General features: G+C 34.8%; 3 protein-coding genes across 5 annotated transcripts in view; 1 reads left to right on the top strand and 2 right to left on the bottom strand.

Moving 5' to 3' along the window:
* The window catches only part of LOC125668193 (uncharacterized), a 70165-nt gene that overhangs the window by 19485 nt on the left and 26271 nt on the right, over positions 1–24409 (bottom strand). Inside the window, exons 10-11 of the mRNA XM_056163664.1 lie at positions 1452–1611; positions 965–1096 (exon numbers count right to left, since the gene is read on the bottom strand). Of these exons, the coding sequence (XP_056019639.1) occupies positions 965–1096; positions 1452–1611 (292 nt within the window). The remainder of the gene's footprint in view (positions 1–964; positions 1097–1451; positions 1612–24409) is intronic.
* On the bottom strand, positions 4453–9259 carry LOC125668194 (uncharacterized). The gene is made up of 2 exons (XM_056163663.1): positions 9219–9259; positions 4453–7132 (listed from the first exon to the last, which is right to left on the bottom strand). The coding sequence occupies exon 2, from the start codon at positions 5829–5831 to the stop codon at positions 4776–4778; it is 1056 nt and encodes a 351-aa protein (XP_056019638.1). The 5' UTR covers positions 5832–7132; positions 9219–9259; the 3' UTR covers positions 4453–4775.
* Positions 9597–23930, top strand: LOC125668192 (diisopropyl-fluorophosphatase-like). 3 transcript variants are annotated; one of them, XM_048902023.2, is made up of 5 exons: positions 9597–9788; positions 16536–16676; positions 17661–17792; positions 18114–18330; positions 22566–23930. In XM_048902023.2, exons 1-5 carry the CDS (start codon positions 9624–9626, stop codon positions 22835–22837), a joined length of 927 nt encoding a protein of 308 aa, XP_048757980.1. In that variant the 5' UTR covers positions 9597–9623; the 3' UTR covers positions 22838–23930. The 3 variants fall into 3 exon arrangements, with proteins under 3 accessions (XP_048757980.1, XP_048757981.1, XP_048757982.1); XM_048902024.2 differs by having other exon boundaries at positions 9601–9681; XM_048902025.2 differs by lacking the exon at positions 9597–9788 and adding an exon at positions 9899–10344.

Genomic DNA, 24409 nt, shown 5'->3' with positions numbered 1-24409 from the left:
CCTGACTATTAAGTAATATGGAGATTGTACACCTGACTATTAAGTAATCGATATGGAGATTGTACACACCTGACTATTAAGTAATATGGAGATTGTACACCTGACTATTAAGTAATCGATATGGAGATTGTACACACCTGACTACTAAGTAATATGGAGATTGTACTCCTGACTATTAAGTAATCGATATGGAGATTGTACACACCTGACTATTAAGTAATATGGAGATTGTACACACTTGACTATTAAGTAATATGGAGATTGTACACCTGACTATTAAGTAATATGGAGATTGTACACCTGACTATTAAGTAATCGATATGGAGATTGTACACACCTGACTACTAAGTAATATGGAGATTGTACACCTGACTATTAAGTAATCGATATGGAGATTGTACACACCTGACTATTAAGTAATATGGAGATTGTACACACCTAACTATTAATGATATGGAGATTGTACACCTGACTATTAATGATATGGAGATTGTACACCTGACTATTAATGATATGGAGATTGTACACCTGACTATTAAGTAATCGATATGGAGATTGTACACACCTGACTATTAAGTAATATGGAGATTGTACACCTGACTATTAATGATATGGAGATTGTACACACCTGACTATTAAGTAATCGATATGGAGATTGTACACCCCTGACTATTAATGATATGGAGATTGTACACACCTGACTATTAATGATATGGAGATTGTACACACCTGACTATTAATGATATGGAGATTGTACACCTGACTATTAATATGGAGATTGTACACACCTGACTATTAATGATATGGAGATTGTACACACCTGACTATTAAGTAATCGATATGGAGACTGTACACACCTGACTATTAAATAATCGATATGGAGATTGTACACACTTGACTATTTTATGATATGGAGATTATTCGTACCTGACTATTAAGTAATTGATATGGAGATTGTACACACCTGACTATTAAGTAATCAATATGGAGACTGTACAGTAAATCCAGCGTCTCAGGATCCTGTAGGAGGTATCGCAGAACTCGTAACACTGCTGCACGTACTTCTTTAGCCTCGTGGAATAAACACAGCCTCAGACTGTAAAACGTTGTAGACTTTAGTAACATGGAGCACAAGAATATAATGCATCATTTTAAAACTATTTATACACACACACACATATATACAGTGACACTTGTCTAATAAGAACATGTTAGGTTCCCCAAAATTTTCAGATTATAAAACATTCAGCAAGAAAACAAAATATTTAAGTTTGTGCAGACATATCTGTACCGTTTACACAACAATCGATTGCACTATATCTATGACACAACACTAACCATGAACATACACTTAGTATAAGATTTAATTACTGTATTCACAAAGTTATCAAAGTAACTCTAGAAAATGATATCAATGACAAATGGGAGAGGAAATCCTCAGTGTCACTCACCAACACAGTATGTCTCTCTTTGAAAAGCCAGTGTATTTGTCATTTCCATATTTCAGCACAAGCTTTACTAAAGCATTCAAGTAGGCTAATTTCTTGGATTTGGCAACACTGCTTTGCGAAACTATGACAGCTAAAATTTCTCTTAAATTTTCACTTGGGTCTGAAAGATAAAAACAATTTTCAAAATTCAACACAAGTTTCTGAATGCTGCATTCTCTGTCGATGGTGTACGCATAATATATATGTGTGTACAATTACTCCTGTGTAATCTATATCTCTAGCTGTTGGCTGTTGTGATATCATACAGGTTGGGGAAAGTGTCAATTTCACTATAATAGTGGTATATCACTGCTATGGTGAGATTAGGCTATATTCTCAGCTGTAGATATCCTCAATTTCATCAAATCACATGCTGGCCGATTAAAGTGCAAGTCATGGTGGGTATAAAATCGAACAAAATTTGGCATGCTTACATTTTATGAATTTTATTAAATTTTCCTCTGTTGTGTTTAATAATGTGATCATGCTTTTTAAAACGGAAGTGACATTTTTAACATAGCTAGCAACCAGTGATTGCGGTAGTATTCAAGCTAACTGCAGAACTGTAGCTCTCTAAGAAATTGTTGGGGCAAATCAGATTTGGTAGCATTTTCATTAATCAAGAGCTTATTTTACCTTGAGATACACTATTTTTTAAATTTCTATTCATTATTTGTGTTTATAATAAATGAAGAGCGAATACATAACTTGTAACAAATATCATGAATAAATACCAAGAGCAACAGGGTTCAAATTGACCGGCTACCTAACATGGCTACGTCATCAACAAACCAAATCATCAAAAGTTGTGAGTTTTCGGGTCGTATGGGGCCTTTCATGAATATTTGAAGGCATGTTTGGACACAAGTATAGTAGGAAAACATGATACGAATTTTTTAAAATTAATTTTATGAGACAGTAACACAAGAATACAATAATATCAGGTCTCAACCGTGCACAGCTTTTTGTGTGCCATAAATTGAAGGTTTTTAAAAGGGGTGGATCTGTAGCTAAATTCAAGCATGATTGAATCTCATTTTCTCTCACACATTATCCTGTGGGGATCCTGGTTAGAGTAGGTCCTCAGTACCCCTTGCTTATTGTAAGAGGCAACTAAATTGGGTGGTCCTTCGGATGAGACCATAAAAACCAAGGCCCCCGTGTCACAGCAGGTGTGGCAAAATAAAGATCCCTCCCTGCTCAAAGGCTGTAAGCGCCGAGCATACCATTAGGCCTAAATTTTGCAGCCCTTCACTGGCAATATTGACGTCTCCATAAGAGTGAAATATTCTTGAGAGGGACATTAAACAAGATACAATCAATCAATCAGTCACACAGGTGCAAAAATTGTTGCTAGTAATAACTTCCAACCTGCATTGGAAGAGGTTTGTTGAATTTACAGAGGAAAAGTGTTATTTCTGCCTGCACGGTTATGGAGGCCTGTTACATAACAACCCTTTCATTCAAAATTCCAATTAATTCAAAGTTTCCATTAAAAAATAAAGGAGGTTAATTGCAATTCTGAATATGGAAGGGAGACAATTAGTACATCCTTCATCATTAAGGAATCTGAACAGAAACAATATTTTGGCCACCTTCAGAGTGTGGTTTACCTGGTGATCAATAGCATATGTATCTGTAAACAAAGCTGCAAGGAACAAAGCCACATGTCTTGAAAGGTACACCATCTCACATGTGCCAAGTGAAGTATATAGCAGAATAATGGCGCTCATGTTTACACTGGTAATTAAATTATCATATCACAGTAGAGCTGTAGTCGTGAATGTAATTAATTTTTACAGTTTGTGTTGATTGAATTACTGCTATTTCAATAGTACTGGGGTTTGTTCATTTTGATAAAATAACCAAGCTTCTATCACACAACCAAACACAATGAAGTATTTGTCTTAATATTCATAATGAAAACTTGGATCCACCTCTTAGTTCTCCCTCACAGACATTAAGGATGTATGCTACACCAGAGAAATCTGATGTAGATGAAAAGTGGAGGATTAGTACAATATTTCGAAATTGAAAATTTTCAATTTTTTTTCATTTTGTCAAAAAATACAGTTTTAGTAGAAGATAATCTGAATTTTTTTTTTAAAACCCCTACTGGACTCGAACCTGTGACATTCAGTTCAGCAGTCGGTATGCTAACCTACTGAGCTACTCAGCTAGGTATCTAAATTGAAAAGGAAGTCAAATATTGCTGATATTGATTTTTTCCTCCACGTTTTTTAAGGAAGTTGGCCATTACGACGATGTAGAGTACCTCCTTAACACTTAGTGGGCCTATTGGTCAGGTGTTTAAGAGTGAGTAGTCTTCTGGGTTTTTTTAATAAGTTGTCCATTTGTCATGTTGTATTTGGAAAATTTTATTTTTGTGCTTTGGAAATTTACCACCAAGTTTGGAGTATTCTTGGTCTTGTATTGCTCTGGTCACAACAAATACATTTTCACTTGGACACTGACTAATCCTCCAAGGGCAATAGTTAATTACAGTATATACAAACAATAGATATTGCAGAATTGATAATTTCCATTAATCAGATCTACTCATAGTAGGAAAAGACAAAACATAAGGCATAAGGTTGGATGAAAGAGAAACCTGCACTCCTGCATTTCTTGTTAGGTGCTCTAACAACTGAGCTATCCAAGTCAATATCCACTGTTCATCAAACACTGGGCTATTCAGATCAATAATATTGTATATCCAAGGTCTATCAATTCTACTACATTCATACTTTCAACACTCTTAAACCCCAAAGACAACATAAGTTCACCCTGCTTCGACTAACTATAAAAAATACCTGAACCTGTTGGACATAGCACCAATTGTGGTAGTTAAGGAAAGAAAATATACGACTAGACCTGAATTGAACCTAGGACCACTGCATCACTAGTGAGGTGTTCTAACCACAGAGCTATCCAGACTGATATCTAGTCTTCTACTACACAGTTCTTTTTTTTTTTTTTTTTTAAATAATTTATACATTTTTTATTTCACAAATATTGACATAAGACAAAAGAACATTTGTCGTTTTTTTCTAACCACTTCCACACACTTTCATACTCACACTCATACTTTTGTTGGTAAGTGCTTGCATTTTTAATATAATTGTAAGAGAAAAATGATAACAATACAGAGCTCGAGTAAATACATAAAAGTACATGTGGCTTCAAAAGTAGAAAATAATATTGCTTGAAATAGCAAAATTATGATTTTTTTATGTTGTCAAAGTGTTTTCCATACATGCCAGGTATTTTCAAATTTTTGTATTTCTAAATTCTGATATGCAATACATTTTTCAACCTTGTATTTGTTGTATAGATAGAACAATAATTCCAAGAATCTTGGCAATTTGTTTTTTTTTTTTTCAAACAAGAAAAAATATATTGTTTTGTATACAGGATAAGGAAATTTACAATTCTGTTGCCTTTCAACAATGGGAGTTCACCTAATAAAATATTAAGTACATTAAAACCTATTCTTTTGGAAGTTGTTTTATAAATGTGCATGCTCAGATTGCTCCATAATATAGATAGTTTTTCACAGCCAATGAAAACGTGTTGAATTGTCTCAACTTCATCATTACAAAAGGTACAACAATCAAAAGACACAACATTGATTTTTTTAAGATAATAATTGACAGGCAGAATTCTATGAAGTATTCTATATTGTAACCATTGGATAATAGAGTCCTTGGTAGTCTTAAAACATACAGTAAAAGCATCCTTAACACATATTTCTATTCCATAAGCTACCGGATCTAAATTCCACTTTGAAACAGAAGTAGGTATATCATGGTTTACATTTAACTGTTTGTAAACAGATTTAGTACATTTAGTTTGCAAAATCAAAGGTTTATAAAATAATGGAATATAAGGTGAAAAAGCTCTATTGAATACACCTTTGTTTTCAAACAATTTCAGATGAGTTGATATTGCACTCAATACACTGTTATATTGTAATATACAAACTTGGATATCAAATTTATGTTGAAAAAGGTTATGTGATAAAAGATTCCCTTTGTCATCTAGGAAATCGTCAATGAGTCTTACACCTTTTTTATACCAGCTTTTGATAAACAGTGTTTTCATACCCACTCTAATATTTGAATTATACCACACAGGAATGCTGGGATAGGTTTCCTTGTAGAAATTTTTGTCAAAGGATTTTATTACATGGAGCATAGAATTAAAAACATCTTGCCAAAGAATATTGTTTTCTGGAATGACACATTCAGATATAAATGCATCCCCAAAATCAAGTAATTTGTGAACAAAATCATGACCATTAATTGCTTCAAAAATATCTACCCAGGATTTATTTCCCATCAATAACCTTTTCAATCATGAACATTTTCAAGACATGATAAAATTGTTGATGTCCACCATTTTTAGACCTCTATGTTGGTGGTCTTGAGTTACAATAGAACGTTTTACTTTGTCACATTTTCCATTCCAAATAAATTCAAAAACATCTTTACTCAATAAATTAATTATCTCCTTTTTCGGTGTTGGTAGTGATAGAAATAAATGGTTTATTTTCGGAATAATTAATGTTTTAACCACTGTAACCCGACCAATTGGTGTTAGAACTCGCCTTTACCAATGTTGTAGCATGCTCTTTAATTTAGGAATCTATAAGTGGTAGAATCTGTATGGTGTAGTTTAAATCTGTAATTTGTTGTAAGTCTACTGAAAAGTTAATACCTAATAAATTAAAAGTTGTTAAACCCCAGTCAAGTTTCCATCTAGTATGATGAAAGACCTGATTTGAAAACCTTTTAGATCTGATCCAAACAATTTTTGTTTTTGAGTTGTTTACCTTTAAACCAGAAAGTTTAGAGAAAAAATCTAAGGTATCTAATGCTGTAAAAAGTGACTTAGGTATCCCATCAAGAGCAAGTGATGTATCATCTGCATATTGACTTATTTTGTGTTCCTTATCACATATCACAATACCTTTTATATCCTTATTTTGTTTAATTAAAATTGCAAGAATTTCTGCACAGAGGAGGAACAAATAAGGTGCAACAGGGTCGCAGTACACAGTACATATCTTATGATGACAGAGATTTTTTAGGGTCTGTGGAGGACCGAAATTCAATCACATTTCCAATGCTGAAAATAGGTGTTTACTCCCAAAATGACACCTAAAAATTCCCGAAATGATAATGAAAAAAAAACAACAACCCCAAAACCCCCAAACAAACAAACATTGCTCAAATCAAGTTCTTTGTTTAGAACTCATCACTCGGGATACTTTGGGTATTTACCCATGTTTGTAACTGGGGGCCAGTCAGCCTGAAAAAAAAGTAGATTAGAGGATAGTAAAAACAAGAAGCCTATATCTTTATATTTTGAAACTAAAGATAGATCTTCAAGTGATGAATCCCAAGTCACCTGACAAGAGACCAATTGGAAAATAAACAAGAGACTTGGTCCAAGATCGAACTCAGTCACGACAGGGACTTGCAATGCAAACAAATTCCATGTTCTTTACTTCAATTTCAGAGAATGATGAAGGAAAGGAAAATATTCAAAATGTTGATGATTTAAGTTCTGATGAGTCAGATGAGGAAAAGACTATGGCTGTGTCCTGGCTTTACTGGATCATTTGAGTTTCCATCTTTCTTTATCATCAAAAACAGGAAATAAAAGTTTAAATTAGTAGATAAACCAGTTACATATATAAATATACAGTGTATATTGTATATATATAGTTTTGCTTCTTAAAACATTTTGTGTTTTCCCAATTTTAATCAAATATCACTGTTTTTTCAAATGTGAATGGACCTGGCCTTTGAAATCAAAGGTAAAAAAAATCCCTGGAATACTCAAAATTTCAATCTTTGGCTATAAATAATTGGTTTTAGGATGTCAGTTGTAAATATGTTTTGGCAAAAATGTGATAAAGACATCCTGGAGGAAAAAGATGTATACCATATGTTGATTTCCTGTTGACTGCCTGCTATTAACCCTTAGGCTATCATTTTACAAATCAATAGTTACATCATACATGGTCAGCTAAATGCTTTCCTACTGAGCTGATTAGTGAACATTTACCACTTTAAACATGTTGAGGGTGTAAATCATATGGCATAAATTTGTCAAAAAGAGTAACTGTAAGAAGTTGTGATTCTGTATTTCAATCTCAGGGTAGCTTAATAGGGCAGGTCAGTCTATGCGAAAGACCTGACCGATGTACAGTGCCAGAGGTCCGATGCATCATTTCTTACACCGGACCAAAATGTCCGATGTCTCAGTGTCCGGTTTTGAACTTTACTATTTTGATGCGGAGTCATTTAAATATTTGTTATAAGAAAAAATAGCACACAAATCCAAATATGTAAATGAATGTGATTAAAACCGCATGAACCGTCTAAAGTATTATACGGGAGGGATCTCAAGTATAATAAATAAGATTTCCGTGGTTTTGCATTTTCACGTGTTTCACTTTTTTACATTAGGTTTTTCGGTCTGACAAAATTTGGTTCGGTCCGGTGTGTTCATTGATTACACAGGACCGAATGTCCTGTGTGGTCCAAAAAACTTTCGCATAGACTGGGGCAGGTGCATCAAGTATTGAATCATAGATAATGTTTGCATGTGAAATTATAACAAAAATTGAATTGAATTGCAAGATCTTTAAACTTAACATAAAATATGAATGAAAATGAAATTTAAAAATCAAGAGACATTGTGCATGTGGCAGTCAGACAAGTTCGATGACCAAATAGCTCAGTTCATAGAGCACCCGACTATAAATTTTGGGGGGGGAAGGTTTGAATTCTTATTACACAACATATGGTGACTTGTCTTTAGAAAACAATGTCTATAATTCAGTAATAATGGGGGGGGGGGGGGGGGGGGGGGGGGATTGATTTACATGTATATAAAACATGGACAATGAGTACCTATTCATTCCTTTAATTTTCATGTGTAGGATTTTAATATATATCCATAGGCTACAATAAGCCTGATTAGAATTTCATAATTCATTAAGATACACTATGATGTGATACACAAATAGTATTGCAGTGCTTTCACATGCTGAATCAGACAAAATGTACATCTAACCCTGCCCAAATGCATGCAAAATTTCAAGGGAGATCACATCATTGAAGGTTCAGTACATTGAACATGTTGAAGACTCAGAAAAGATCCAAATATTCATTGCATTGTAAAGTTCACCTTGTGATGAGAAATCAATCAACTTGACTTTTCTGTTCAATCTTTACAGCGATACCTAATCTATTTTGACTGAAGCCTTGCTCAGATGAAAACAATGTCCAAATCATCAGAATCCAAATATAGACAAAATAATTCAAGTTGATAATAAGAGTAAACCTAGTGAGAAAAATTTAGACAAATACAATGAAGTTATTTCCATAGGTCTCCAAAATTTTCAAATATCAAATTGACACTATCTATCCAATTAACTTCTGTGGAAAGGAGGGGGATATCTATATTTGGTTGTTTCGACCGAATATAAACAATTCCCTCGTTTTCACAGAAATTAGTATCTGAAGTCAAAATGTTATAATCAAAACTTGACCAACAAGCTAGAAAAAACCCAAAGGAACCGAAACCCATCATTTCACTATTTATAATTATTTGGAATTCAAAACCCATCTGTTTAATTAGCACTGTCAATTAAGAAAAGAAAGTAGAAAATATAACTTTCTTTAAAAATATTATTTATAAGCGAGTACACACCTCTCGAGAAATCCAGCTTCAAAGTCTCGTCTGCACTTTCATGCCGAGCTGAAAAAGACAAATATTGCAATAAATTTGAGAATACAGATATTTATTCCGAAGATAAGCGTATAGTTTGTGGTAGTGTGTCTGTTATTACCTCTGAATCGGCCACTTTTAACGAAAGGTCGACCGCCGTGGCGACCACTGGCCGCCATCTTTTACTTTTACTTCCTACTTTTCGTTATGTCGTAAACAGTAAAATTATTCGTATTGGGTTCTTTTTTTAATTTGAAAGATTAAATGTGCTTAAAACGTAAGTTTAATGCCAATTTATTTTTTGATTTTCAAAAGGTAAAAGTAAATGTAAAATAAACAAAATAAAGAACGAATTACGACAATTGCCGTATACCCTAAAATTACAACATGGAGGCGGTAGAGCCGAAGTTTACTAAAGTGATTGATGGCGAGCTGGGTGCTGAAGGTCCCGTGTTCGATAAAGATGATAATTTTTATATGGTTGCACCTGAAGTAATGAAAAATGACAACTACTCGGGTCAGGTTTTGAGCATCGATTTAAAAACTAACAAGGTACGAAAAGTGTCAACTGTCCATGTGTGATTATTGATAACGATGAAACTCGGTGTCACATGTCACCTGACTCGAGACTTGTCGTTTTTGAGTACAATGAAACTTAAAATTTCGAATATGGAGTGTTTAATTGTAGATTATTTTTTGAAGAAAAGTCGATTCCAATTTTCTAGATACCACGAGTCTAATACTAGTGTTGTTTTTGCTTGAAATGTCAAATGGCTGCTATTGATTTTGTTGTGACAATATTGACTAGGTGACAGGACGGACCTTTTGTTTTTAGTCCTTTGATTTTGCAAAATTAAACATATTCTGTCAAATATCTCATATTCCTGGAAATTGTTAAACCTGCAGGGCTATATTCATTTGGTTTGGTGGAGAGCCAGAATTGGTAGCTTCGACCCATACATGTACAGATACAGATACAAGAGTGATCTTAATTTGTTCGTTTGCAGTTCAGAGATCTCCAGTAGTTCTCCAAGAGCAAGTAGAGGCTGGAGACATACTGGCGATATCCTGGACCAGTTCTGGAGAGGGGAAATGAATAGACTCCCAGGTATTGGCCACTGAATACTCTGGTGTTTGATTTGATTGTGTAGATTCCTTACTCTAGTCTGTTTCCCCAGAATGATGCCACTACCTGCTAGTTTACCTACTGTTGCTAAGTAGAATGTAAACATAACCATTTCCTTCTATTTTCTGCATGGATGCTGGGTGGTGCGACTTGGGGTTCAGTAGTAAGTTTTATGGGTAAATGACTTTGTCTCATTGTTGGTGAAATGTTAGGGTAAGGGTTAAAAATATTTCATAAGTTAGCAGTCACTTAAACCTGACTTGAGCTAATTCGTGCAATTTTTAGCTTACCTGAGCTAAAAGCACAAGTGAGCTTTTCTAATCACCTGTAGTCCGGCGTCTGTCCGTCTGTAAACTTTTAAAATTTTTTACTTCTTTTCAAAAACCACAGGTCCAATTTCAACCAAAGTTGGCACAAAGCATCCTTAGGTAAAGGGAATTCTAAATTGTTAAATTAAAGGGCCAGGCCACCTTCCAAGGGGAGATAATCAAGAAAAGGTAAAAATAAAGTAGGGTCATTAAAAAATCTGAGCCAGAAAAGCTGAGATTTATATGAAAGCTTCCTGATATAGTGCAGATTCTAAATTGTTAAAATCATGGCCCCCGGGGGTCGGATGGGGCCACAATAGGGGATCAAAGTTTTACATACAAATATATAGGAAAAATCTTTAAAAATCTTCTCAAGAACCACTGAGCCAGAAAAGCTGAGATTTACATGAAAGCTTCCTGATATAATGCAGATTCAAGTTTGTTAAAATCCTGGCCCCTGGGGGTAGGATGGGGCCACAAGGGGAATCAAAGTTTTACATACAAATATATAGAGAAAATCTTTAAAAATCTTCTTCTCAAGAACCACTGAGCCAGAAAAGCTGATATTTACATGAAAGCTTCCTGATATAGTGCAGATTCAAGTTTGTTCAAATCCTGGTCCCCTGGGGTAGGATGGGGCCACAATAGGGGATCAAAATTTTACCTACAAATATATAGAGAAAATCTTTAAAAATCTTCTTCTCAAGAACCACTGAACCAGAAAAGCTGATATTTACATGAAAGCTTTCTGACATAGTGCAGATTCAAGTTTGTTCAAATCATGGCCCCTGGGGATAGGATGGGGCCACAAGGGGGATCAAAGTTTTACATACAAATATATAGGAAAAATCTTTAAAAATCTTCTTCTCAAGAACCACTGGGCCAAAGAAGTTCACATTTACATGAAAGCTTTCTGACATAGTGTAGATTCAAGTTTGCAAAAACCATGGCCTCCAGGGGTAGGTTGGGGCCATAATAGGGACTACGGTTTTACATGCAAATATATACAGATATATGGAAAGTCTTCTGATATGGACCAAGGTGAGCGATGTGGCCCATGGGCCTCTTGTTGTTTATAGGAGGTGCTGTCAAATACTCTTGGAAACTGAAAGTTTGCATGAATAGAAACTGGCCATTCACTTGTCATGCTCTAGAATGGAAAAATGTCCCAAATTTTTGCAGTCCCTGCATTGAGTTTTTACATATTTTTTTTTATATACATATTTACCATCCCCATCAATCAGGACTCAGAGTATTCAGACCAATTCTGATTTAACACATGCATTTTTGATGTGTACTAGTTTTATATCAGTAAAACAGCACATTTATCAGTTTTATTTACATCAAAACACAAGTGACACATCTTGGAATTGTGTCAAAAAATGAAGTTAGCTGCTGTGCTTTTGAGAACAACTGCGCAGGATGCTACAACTAAGTATTTACTGGTTCAATACTAATCACATTGGTGCAAACATATCACACATATATTGCTGAACCCTATCCAGTTGAAAATTTTTGTATCAATTCAAATTTTGAAAGGGTTTGGCAGGGACTATATTTTGTGGCGGAAGGATTCATTAATCAAAAAGTTCTAAATCTGCATGATAATACAGTTTCTGTTTCTTACAATGTATCGTCTATTTTTATACACCTGTTCGTGTATTTCAGTTTTATAATTTGTGATGCAGGTAGCTGAGACTTGGAAGTAGTTCAAATGTTTTAATTTATTAAATTGGTTGATATGTTTTTCCAAACAGAACACCGATTGTTAGAAAAGTTTTAATTAATTTACTCGAAGTTTTGTATAAAAATCCAGTATTTTCGCCGATAATTCAAAAATTTGATCTCCAATCCCCACTTTTTAAAGTTCCATTATAAAGTGCAAGACCAGACCTTGAAAATTGTGTAAAATTTTAGAAATTGACATTACTCCTAATCTGTCCTTTTAGACTCAATTTTGATATCGTGAAGTTTTTCATATATCATGTGCAAAAAGGTCATTATTTTTTCCCCCATTACTAGTGTTAATTTTTTTTATCTGCAGTGTTTGAAGACGTGATTATGTATCTTATTTTATGTGATAATTGATTTGTGTTGCTTATGTTGTGTTGACACCAACAGAAAAATCAAGTTTAAATGAATAAGTTTTAAGTGCAAAAAGGTCATGTTTAGAACACTGTAACTCAATAACAAGCATTGCGACCCCAGTTTTTGTTTTTAATTTCCTAATTCTCCTTCAATGTAGAAATTAAAAATACACTTCCAAAAAAATTGACATTACTCCAAATCTCAGGTGCGAACCTCTTTAAAGAAGGAAGATGGACTTTTTATTTTTTTTACATAAACTATAGGTTATTGTCCATTATAAAATTGAAATCCTTGTTTTATGAGGAATTCAAATTTGGATGTACTTTTGGAATTTGATTGTTTCTTTTTTTGATTTTCTAATTTCTCATGCACGCATGCAGTGATACTAGTAATACATCCATTTCTGCAATATCAATTTCTGCATTATTTTTACAGGGACCAGCATACTAAAAGTGTTCCTCTGAATTTAAACTTGGAATCTGGTTTCATTGTAATAAAAAACTACAAATGTGATATTGCCATTTGTGATATAAAACTTCCTGTTTAGACAAGGAAAATAACACTTGATTTTAAAAAAAATCAGTATACTCTATTAGGAATAGCGTTCTTGATATGTTGACGGTGCCACTGTTTGGGGCAAGCACAGCAGATTGTGCAAAATTGGTGCAGAAATTTAGGCACTTTCCACAGCTACCTGTTGATTCTGTGATGATTGTCCAAATGTTGGTGGGTTGTGTTGAAGAACTAAATTGCCCAAATGTAGGTGGGTTGTATTGCAGAGCTAAATTGTCCAAATGTTGGTGGGTTGTATTGCAGAGCTAAATTGTCCAAGTGTAGGTGGGTTGTATTGCAGAGCTAAATTGTCCAAATGTTGGTGGGTTGTATTGTGCAGAGCTAAATTGTCCAAATGTTGGTAGGTTGTGTTGCAGAGCTAAATTGTCCAAGTGTAGGTGGGTTAATTTGTGTTGCAGAACTAAATTGTTCTTGATTATTGTGCATCAGAACAATGGAGCTTCCTCTGTTTGCCCAGGTTAATAAAGCTTTTTGATCAGTAACTGATATGTGCTTAATATGGAGTGTATATGCTGCGGTCCACTGAGCACTGGTACCTGTAGAGCACTACATGGGAAGACACTTCCATCACTCTTAATCACATTTACTAAATTATGTATATCTTTATTATTTCAACTGTTTGTGTACATTTTCACATAACTTAACCCTTTCCGTGTAGTCATGACAGAATTGGTATATCTCCATTGTAACGTGGTCAATGTGATAAGTGGTCAATGTGATAATGAAAAGGTAGGGGAGATTTACAATTGGTTTTGTTCCAATTCATCTGTAGTAATTACTCTGAGGCATATTGATGATTTATATGGATGTACTGTACAAAGAAACTAGATATGCTCCTCTTTTTATGGAACCCAAACATTTTTTACTTCACCACCACTGTGACCAGTGACCTCACCACTACTGTGACCAGTGACCTCACCACTACTGTGACCAGTGACATCACCACTACTGTCTTAACTGACCAGTGATCTCACCACTAGTGTGACCAGTGACCTCACCACTACTGTGACCAGTGACCTCACCACTACTGTCTTAACTGACCAGTGACCTCACCACCACTGTGACCAGTGACCTCACCACTACTGTGACCAGTGACCTCACCACTACTGTGACCAGTGACCTCACCACTACTGTCTTAACTGACCAGTGACCTCACCACTACTGACCAGTGACCTCACCACTACTGTGACCAGTGATCTCACCATTACTGTGACCAGTGACCTCACCACTACTGTGACCAGTGACCTCACCACTACTATCTTAACTGACCAGTGTCCTTACCACTACTGACCAGTGACCTCACCACTATTGTGACCAGTGACCTCACCACTGCTGTGACCAGTGATCTCACCACTACTGACCAGTGATCTCACCATTACTGTGTCCAGTGTCCTCACCACTACTGTGACCAGTGTCCTCACCACTATTGTGACCAGTGTCCTCACCACTACTGACCAGTGACCTCACCACTACTGACCAATGACCTCACCACTACTGTGACCTGTGACTTCACCACTACTGAACAGTGACCTCACCACTACTGTGACCTGTGACTTCACCACTACTGAACAGTGACCTCACCACTACTGACCAGTGACCTCACCACTACTGACCATTGACCTCACCGCTACTGAACAGTGACCTCACCACTGGACTACTGTTAACTGTGACTATGGAGGGGATGTATTAAGTACCACATATAACACTAATCTCTGTAATCATTGTAACCTCTATATGTGTGTAACATGATATGACAACTATGGCTGTATTGCAAAGTAAAATGTTAGGGAGAACTTTGACTGTAAGAGATACCGGTAATTATAGTGTCACACACATTTCTACTGGCCGGGTTTTATCTTTAAGTAGTCAGAGGTAAAAATTAGAGTTCTTAGGATAAAAAGTTTACTTGTTACTCTTCAATTGCCTTACTCATGTGGCTGAAAAAGTTTTTGATTTTAATGGAAATTTGACTTACCCATAAGAAATCTATCTCCAACACTGGCCAGATGACTGAGGTCCTGCATTGAAATACTGCATACTGTTTAGTTCAGTGTGTACATCAGGCTGGCCTCAGTTGTTTACAATCATACAGAAATTATCACTTCTATTTAGGTGAAGATGTTTTTATTGCCATGGTGATATCATTGATTTTAATTTGCAAAATTGGAAACTAATCACCTGTATGGTATTTATCTAATTTTGTGCAGCAGTACAGGGGTTAATTTGTGAAAATTGTTGGAAACCTGGCATGATAATAAATGTGTAGCATTTTAAAAGATTACACATGATAGCCTCATGTATTTTGTCAGTATGGGTAGATATGCTGGTGCGTAGTGCTAATGTAATAATCTGAGGGTGGTAATGAGTAGTCCACAAGGTGATCAATGATGGGAGTTCTTACCATAGGTATTTATCAGTCATTTTCTACTCCGAATTAATTAAGTGGAGCTGGTGTTGTTGACTGATAGGGCTGATCAATTTCTACACTAGGTAAATCTTGTGTTGTTGACTGATAGGGTTGATCATTTTCTACACTAAATCTTGTGTTGTTGGGTGATAGGGTTGATTTGTGTAATGGGATCAAAGGGTGGTGCCAGTGAAAACTGATTCAGTAAAACACCGTTATAATGAACCATCAGGGACAGTGAAAACTGATTCAGTAAAACACCGTTATAATGAATCATCAGGGCCAGTGAAAACTAATTCAGTAAAACACCGTTATAATGAACCATCAGGGCCAGTGAAAACTGATTCAGTAAAACACCGTTATAATGAACCATCAGGGCCAGTGAAAACTGATTCAGTAAAACACCGTTATAATGAACCATCAGGGCCAGTGAAAACTGATTCAGTAAATTGATTTATTATAACCTTACTTTGTTGTATCCAATTCAATTTTCGTTATTTTCCTCTCACATTCTGTGGATTTGTTATGAGCATGTTTGACTGTAGTAGAGGGGAGATTTTTGAGTCATCGTAGACATCATTCCTATTATGTGTGTGTGTTAAATGTTAATTTTATGTTTTCAAGTCCACCATTTTATGTGAACTTGTTTCATCTCCAGAATTTAACTTTTTTTTTTACACGAGTCTGGTTTATCTGTTCATAAAGATGGGGTAGATTGGATGGGCAGTATTCCGGCTTTAAGTTTTCATATTGTGGTGTATATGTAGATTTGCTCATTGTTATTGTGTGTTTTCCAGTCCTCAATTTTATGTAAGCCGACAGTAGATGGGGTGGGCGGTATTCCGGCTGGCTGTCAGTGTGATAAGGACAATCTTCTCTGGATTGCCGACATGAGGCTTGGACTCATCACTGTTGATAAAAATGGCACCCTCAAACAGGTATGGGAATAATTCAGATGTAAATTTCTCATGTTGTAAATATATATATATATATATATATATATATATATATAGGTCAAAAATGAACAGTACGTTTCAACAGTCAGTATGTAATGACATCTAGATTTGTTTAATTTTAACGTTCTGCTGTTTGTGACGTAATGTCACTTTGTTACTAAATGTAAAGCTTCTGAAGATTTGAAATGTAAGCACTAAAGCTTTACTAAACGTCTTTGTGTATCTTTTTTATTTTTTACCTATACTTTTACCGATTGCGAAAAGTAATATATATATATACACACACACACACACATATACATATAAATACATCTAGCACTACAGCTACACTAATCTACAAACGTATTTACAATGCAGACTACATTTTGGATCAGCTCTTTGGACGAATAAGGCATGTCCTAATTCGCTCCACTTTTAACATTGATTGGCAAGCCTAAAGACCAAAAACATGTAGTCTGCGTTGTAAATACGTTTGTAGATTAGTGTAGTTGTAGTGCTAGATGTATTTATATGTAGTTTTTGTTATTATGCTCTGTTGATATTGACCACATTATGTAATTGTTTTCGTTTGTCCTGAAGAAGGGACGGGTCGTCCCGAAAATTTGACAATCTCGTTGGTCATTTTAGTGCTTTGTATAATTTTTTGTATTTGACCTTGTGCATCTCTGTGCATATATATATATATATATATATATATATATATATATATATATATATATATATATATGCATTTGTGTGTGTGAAAAAAGTGTACTTTTCTGCTATGTTTTATAATGTTACTTTTATGGAGTATAGTAATAGAATTGTTGCATTTTTCTGCATCAGAGTGTTTGCAGTTAATGTAATTGAAAAGAAAAAAGTGAATATCTGAAATTTCTGGAAATTAAAAGATTTTTAAGTTTCTCTAAAATATTCTCAGTTGATCTAAAGTGAGTGAAATGACCACTACTTCAATGTTGGTTGTAGGTTTGTAAGGAAGACAACTCTGGCCGTACCATGCAGGGCTGTAACGACTGTACATTTGACTATGATGGGAATCTGTGGATAACGGCTCCTGCAGGAAAAATTGCCCCTCATCCATATGAGAGATCAATGGAGGTATTTAAGGAGAAAAGACACACTGTCACAAAATTTTAAAACAGGTCCAAATTAAAATTCCCAACACCACCAAATTTCAATTTTGATACCTCCTTGAATTGCTGCATAAATTTCATTGGAACATGATTTGCAAGATAAGTTTGATTTCAATTGTGATATCATGTTTTTGTGTACAGATATGTTTGTAATGTTTTATATCTGTCATACAGATTGTAGTATATTCAATCTTAACTTTGATTAACTTGTGATATGTAAATTCTCATGGGAAACTGAAATAGTTTCATTCAGCAGAGTATGAGATGACATATTGCTTGTTTGTAGGATCCCTTTGGGTCAGTGTACTGCTATACTAATGAGAAGGAGATGGTGATGGTGGACACAGGACTGAGATTCCCTAATGGTATTGCTGTGCTTCACTCTCCAGATGGCAGACCCAACACACTGATTGTCGCAGAGACACCCACCAAATCTCTGTGGGCTTACGAAATCCAGGGACCTGGCAAAGTGGGACAAAGGAAACTCTGGGGGAAATTACCAGGTACCATAGGGACCAATAAATAGGGAGTGGAGGTGGGGGACTACGATAGGGTTTTTGAATTTTACACTGGAGGACAGTAAACACGCTTACAATGAACATACTTATAATGAATCCACACTTATAATGAATCCACACTTATAATGAATCCATACTTATAACAAATCCATACTTATAACAAATCCATACTTATAACTAATCCATACTTATAATGATTCCATACTTATAACAAATCCATACTTATAATGAATCCATACTTATAACAAATCCATACTTATAACAAATCCACACTTATAATGAATCCATACTTATAATGAATCCATACTTATAATGAATCCATACTTATAACAAATCCATACTTATAACAAATCCACACTTATAATGAATCCACACTTATAACAAATCCATATTTATAACAAATCCATACTTATAATGAATCCATACTTATAATGAATCCACACTTATAACGAATCCATACTTATAACAAATCCATACTTATAATGAATCCATACTTATAATGAATCCACACTTATAACGAATCCATACTTATAACAAATCCATACTTATAATGAATCCATACTTATAACAAATCCATACTTATAATGAATCCATACTTATAATGAATCCACACTTATAACGAATCCATACTTATAATGAATCCACACTTATAACGAATCCATACTTATAACAAATCCATACTTATAATGAATCCATACTTATAATGAATCCATACTTATAACAAATCCATACTTATAACGAATCCACACTTATAATGAATCCACACTTATAACAAATCCATACTTATAACGAATCCATACTTATAATGAATCCATACTTATAATGAATCCACACTTATAACGAATCCACACTTATAACAAATCCATACTTATAATGAATCCATACTTATAACGAATCCACACTTATAATGAATCCATACTTATAATGAATCCACACTTATAATGAATCCACACTTATAATGAATCCATACTTATAACAAATCCACACTTATAACAAATCCATACTTATAATGAATCCATACTTATAACAAATCCATACTTATAACAAATCCATACTTATAACAAATCCATACTTATAACGAATCCATACTTATAACGAATCCATACTTATAATGAATCCACACTTATAACGAATCCATACTTATAACAAATCCATACTTATAATGAATCCATACTTATAATGAATCCATACTTATAACAAATCCATACTTATAACAAATCCACACTTATAATGAATCCACACTTATAACAAATCCATACTTATAACAAATCCATACTTATAATGAATCCATACTTATAATGAATCCATACTTATAATGAATCCACACTTATAACGAATCCATACTTATAACAAATCCATACTTATTACAAATCCATACTTATAATGAATCCATACTTATAATGAATCCATACTTATAACGAATCCACACTTATAATGAATCCATACTTATAATGAATCCACACTTATAATGAATCCACACTTATAATGAATCCATACTTATAATGAATCCATACTTATAACAAATCCACACTTATAACAAATCCATACTTATAATGAATCCATACTTATAATGAATCCATACTTATAACGAATCCATACTTATAACGAATCCATACTTATAACGAATCCACACTTATAACGAATCCACACTTATAATGAATCCATGCTTATAACGAATCCATACGTATAACAAATCCATACTTATAACAAATCCATACTTATAATGAATCCATACTTATAATGAATCCATACTTATAACAAATCCACACTTATAACGAATCCACACTTATAACGAATCCATACTTATAACAAATCCACACTTATAACGAATCCATACTTATAATGAATCCACACTTATAATGAATCCACACTTATAATGAATCCATACTTATAATGAATCCACACTTATAATGAATCCACACTTATAACAAATCCACACTTATAATGAATCCACACTTATAACGAATCCACACTTATAACAAATCCATACTTATAACAAATCCATACTTATAATGAATCCACACTTATAATGAATCCACACTTATAACAAATCCATACTTATAATGAATCCACACTTATAATGAATCCATACTTATAACAAATCCACACTTATAACAAATCCATGCTTATAACAAATCCATACTTATAACGAATCCACACTTATAATGAATCCATACTTATAACAAATCCATACTTATAACGCATCCACACTTATTGCAAAGTGATATCTATTCCCCTATGAGAGGAAAATGCCGAAAATTGTATTTGATATAACGAAGTTTGGTTATAATGAATTGTTTTTTGGTGTCCGTGGAGATTTGCTATAACTGTGTTTTATTGTATATAGGAAAATTCTTCAACAATCTTCTTCTTGAGATTCACAAGGGGTTGAATATGAGGATTTTGCTTGTATTCTTATGATTTCTTGTATTTTATGATAATGATTAAAGATGGATGGACTATGTTAGGGGCTGGTTTTGGAGTCATGTCTATATTCGATGTAAAAGTACACTTTCTTCTGGGGTATAAGTCTCCGTGGACTCCGAGTTTCTGGAATATTCTGTAGCTTACACAATCTGATAGATACCTTACTGAATCTGATAGGTACCTCACTGAATCTGATAGACACCTCACTGAATCTGATAGACACCTCACTGAATCTGATAGATGCCTCACTGAATCTGATAGGTACCTCACTGAATCTGATAGACACCTCACTGAATCTGATAGACACCTCACTGAATCTGATAGGTACCTCACTGAATCTGATCTGATAGGTACCTCACTGAATCTGATAGGTACCTCATTGAATCTGATCTGATAGGTACCTCACTGAATCTGATAGATACCTCACTGAATCTGATAGATACCTCACTGGATTCAGTGGTATAGAATTCTATGTGATTTTATGCTGATTTTCACTAGGACTTGTCATTTCTTGTCAGTTTCATGATGGAGGGGGAATCCCCAGAATATTACGTTTAGCTATCAGTGTACTGAGTGATATAAAAGTGGTTATTTACACTGGGGGTTTCCACGTCCAACTTTACACATTGTAGGAAAATACGCAGTAACAGAATATGATATATATCATATCAAATATTTATATAACTATACGCGTGGAGGAAATTTATGTGGTTATGTGACTGCGTAAGTAAATTTCCCCCACGAGTAAAGAACCACTGTTACATTACTTATAAAATTGTGTATACTAGGCATTTCAGAACAATATAGATATCTTAATGATCACACTGATGGAAGACATCTTGTCTCCCCTTAGATAGTTTTATTTTCATTGTGACAGAAACCACATTTTACACAATGTTACTCAGTATGAAATGGAGTCACATGACCTCTTCTCAATATCTGTTTAGCACAACACACCTGAGTCATTAAAACAGGTAGTGACAGTTCCATCGCCAAACACTTGGCATCGGGTAGGAATGTCGCGGGTCCTCGGAGATGACCTTAAAAATGGATGTCCCATGTCACAGTAGGTGTGGCATACCTCACTGCTCAATGGCCTTGAAGCACTGAGCATAAGCCTAAATTTGAAGCCCTTCAACGGCAATGGTGACGTCTCCATATGAGTGAAAAATTCTCAAGAGGCACGTTAAACAAGATACAATCAATCAATCAATATCGTTTTAGTGTTTCTTAAACCTTCTGTTAACTTCATTATTGGCCTTATATCAAGGTTTAGCTCTAAGATTTCATGTGTGTACAGGTACTAGTACCTCCAACACATAGTTGCCATGGGGATCCGGTTAAAAGAGGTCCTCAGTACCTTTTGCATGTTGTAAGAAGAGACTAAATGGGGTGGTCCTTCAAACTTCGGACCACCAAAACTGAGGCCCCATGTCACAGCAGGTGTAGCACAATAAAGATCCCTCCCTGCTCAAAGGCCGTAAGTGCCAAGCATAAGCCTAAATTTTGCAGCCCTTCACCGGCAATGGTGACATCTCCATATGAGTGAAAAATTCTCGAGATGGATGTTAAACAATATACAGTCAATCAATCCAACACATAGTGCATGTGTACATATAAGTCACTGCAAAGCAGTTTGAGATTTATAACATGTTATGGTACAGAAACTTCATGGTAATTTTTTACGGAGAGGAATAATCACTATCGTAACTTGTAAGAACATGTGTCTAATTCCAAATTGTACTTTATCGATAATTAAAATATGCTAAGTCCAATGTACTGCTTTCTAATAGGTGAGCTGGAAGGAGGCCCAGATGGAATGGACTTTGATGAGGATAACAACCTCTTAGTGGCCCACTGGGGGTCGGGGGTCCTGGAAGTGTTTGGACGAGAGGGAGGAAGCCCACACACCCGCATCAAATGTCCATTCTCCAGGACAAGCAATCTCCACTTTAGGAAAGGAACAAATGAGGTGTATGTCACGGAACATGACTCCCATGGACTGTGGATGTTTGAGTGGAAGAGGGCAGGCAAGCTACAGTACTGTGACGTCATATCAATGTGATTCAGGGCTGGGTATTAGGTGTATTGTGTTGACATATCACTGTTAGTCATTTTAGGAAATTGATTACAAATGTTTAAATTGTTCCCAATTCTGTTTATACTTGTGAAAGCAGCAATATTCTAAGAGCTTTGGTAGACCACATGTAACAATCGGAATTGTAAAACCTCATCAGTCTGTACAATGTTCAAAATGAATATCTTTTTCAAAAAGTGAATTATTGAAGGCATATGTCTAACCTAAAATTGCAGCTGTCAGTCATTGTGCTGATTCAGCTAATGTTTTCATTTGTGATGAAACTTTCATTACTGATCCAATCGCATTACAATGGTAATTGTCAAATATGATTTTATAAGATATTTTTAATGTACAGCAGTACAATTAGACCTCTGGGGTTTTCTTTCTGTCCTATTTGTTGTTTCATTTTTGTAATGGTCAATATGAATTGCTTTCATGATGGTTTTTTTTTTCAAGGTACAATGTGGAAGGCATTGATATGAAATTATTTTTAATACATGGGTTTGTATGGTGTTCACAGATTTCAAACTTACAACAAATTGGAAAGTTCCGAACTAAACGATCACCATGGCAGGTCTCAGCTTTGTAACACAAAAAAACCCCTGTTTTATGAAAGGTGCTATACTATAATACCATATTATGCAGCTAGTACTGTGAAATTTGTGATAAAAGATAATTCTTGAAATCAAACAGAACATATATTTATCACTGCAGCAATGGAGGGTGATAGACACACATTCTGTCAATATGTTGTTTGGCATGACAATGTTCAATTTGTACATGCACACCAGCACGCACACACACATACATATATATAATGGTGCTCTTTCAAGAATTTGTTATTTGTTTTTATATTTTGATTCCTTGAACTTGTGATAATATATCATCAATGGCATTAGTATATATACATGTAAATAACTGTTGATCAGATTGAATTCTTTTTATTATGAAATACTTGTACATTCCAGTCAGTATTTTTATTATGTGTATGAACATGTATATTTTGTTATTTATCAAATCATAATTCATGACACACAAATAAGAATGTATGATTAAATGAAATCTTAGCAATGGAAAATTTTGTTGTCAATATTTGGAGGGAAAAATCACCACTCAACTTTATGACAGATTTCAGCTTCTCCATTGTCAACTTCTCATATTGATGTTGCAACATTCCATTACCACCTGCATATGGTGTTTATGTCTCTCAACAGATTTGATCTGCAAGAGCAGAATCTGTGTATGATCAGTTTTTGAATCGAGACAGGCTACTGACAAATACGTTGACGTTACAGGGGTTTCAGTAATCTCGTTTAAAGATTCTCTAATTGTTATTAGGTAAAATGCTGCCCAACATGTTTCATGCCAATTATTAGGCCATTTTTAACATAATGACATTGACTATGGATTATTCGTTTACGAGATCAAGGTATGGACTCATTGCAGATGTGACCGGTTGACGGGGGGGGGGGGGGGGGGGGGGGGGGGATGCTTACCCCTCCTAGGCACCTGATCCCACCTCTGGTATGTCCAGGGTTTGTATTTGCCCTACTCTTA

This window comes from Ostrea edulis, chromosome 4 (assembly GCF_947568905.1).
Source record: "Ostrea edulis chromosome 4, xbOstEdul1.1, whole genome shotgun sequence".
NCBI lineage: Eukaryota > Metazoa > Mollusca > Bivalvia > Ostreida > Ostreidae > Ostrea > Ostrea edulis.
The sequence above is the reverse complement of the archived record's forward strand: the minus strand, read 5'-3'. Positions and strand labels throughout refer to the sequence as shown.

Coding starts and splice junctions, on each gene's coding strand:
- LOC125668194 (XM_056163663.1), bottom strand. CDS start 5,831: ATGGGAAATAAATCCTGGGTAGATATTTTTGAAGCAATTAATGGTCAT.
- LOC125668192 (XM_048902023.2), top strand. CDS start 9,624: ATGGAGGCGGTAGAGCCGAAGTTTACTAAAGTGATTGATGGCGAGCTG. Junction 9,789..16,535: donor TCGATTTAAAAACTAACAAG/GTACGAAAAGTG, acceptor TGTGTTTTCCAG/TCCTCAATTTTATGTAAGCC. Junction 17,793..18,113: donor CATATGAGAGATCAATGGAG/GTATTTAAGGAG, acceptor GCTTGTTTGTAG/GATCCCTTTGGGTCAGTGTA.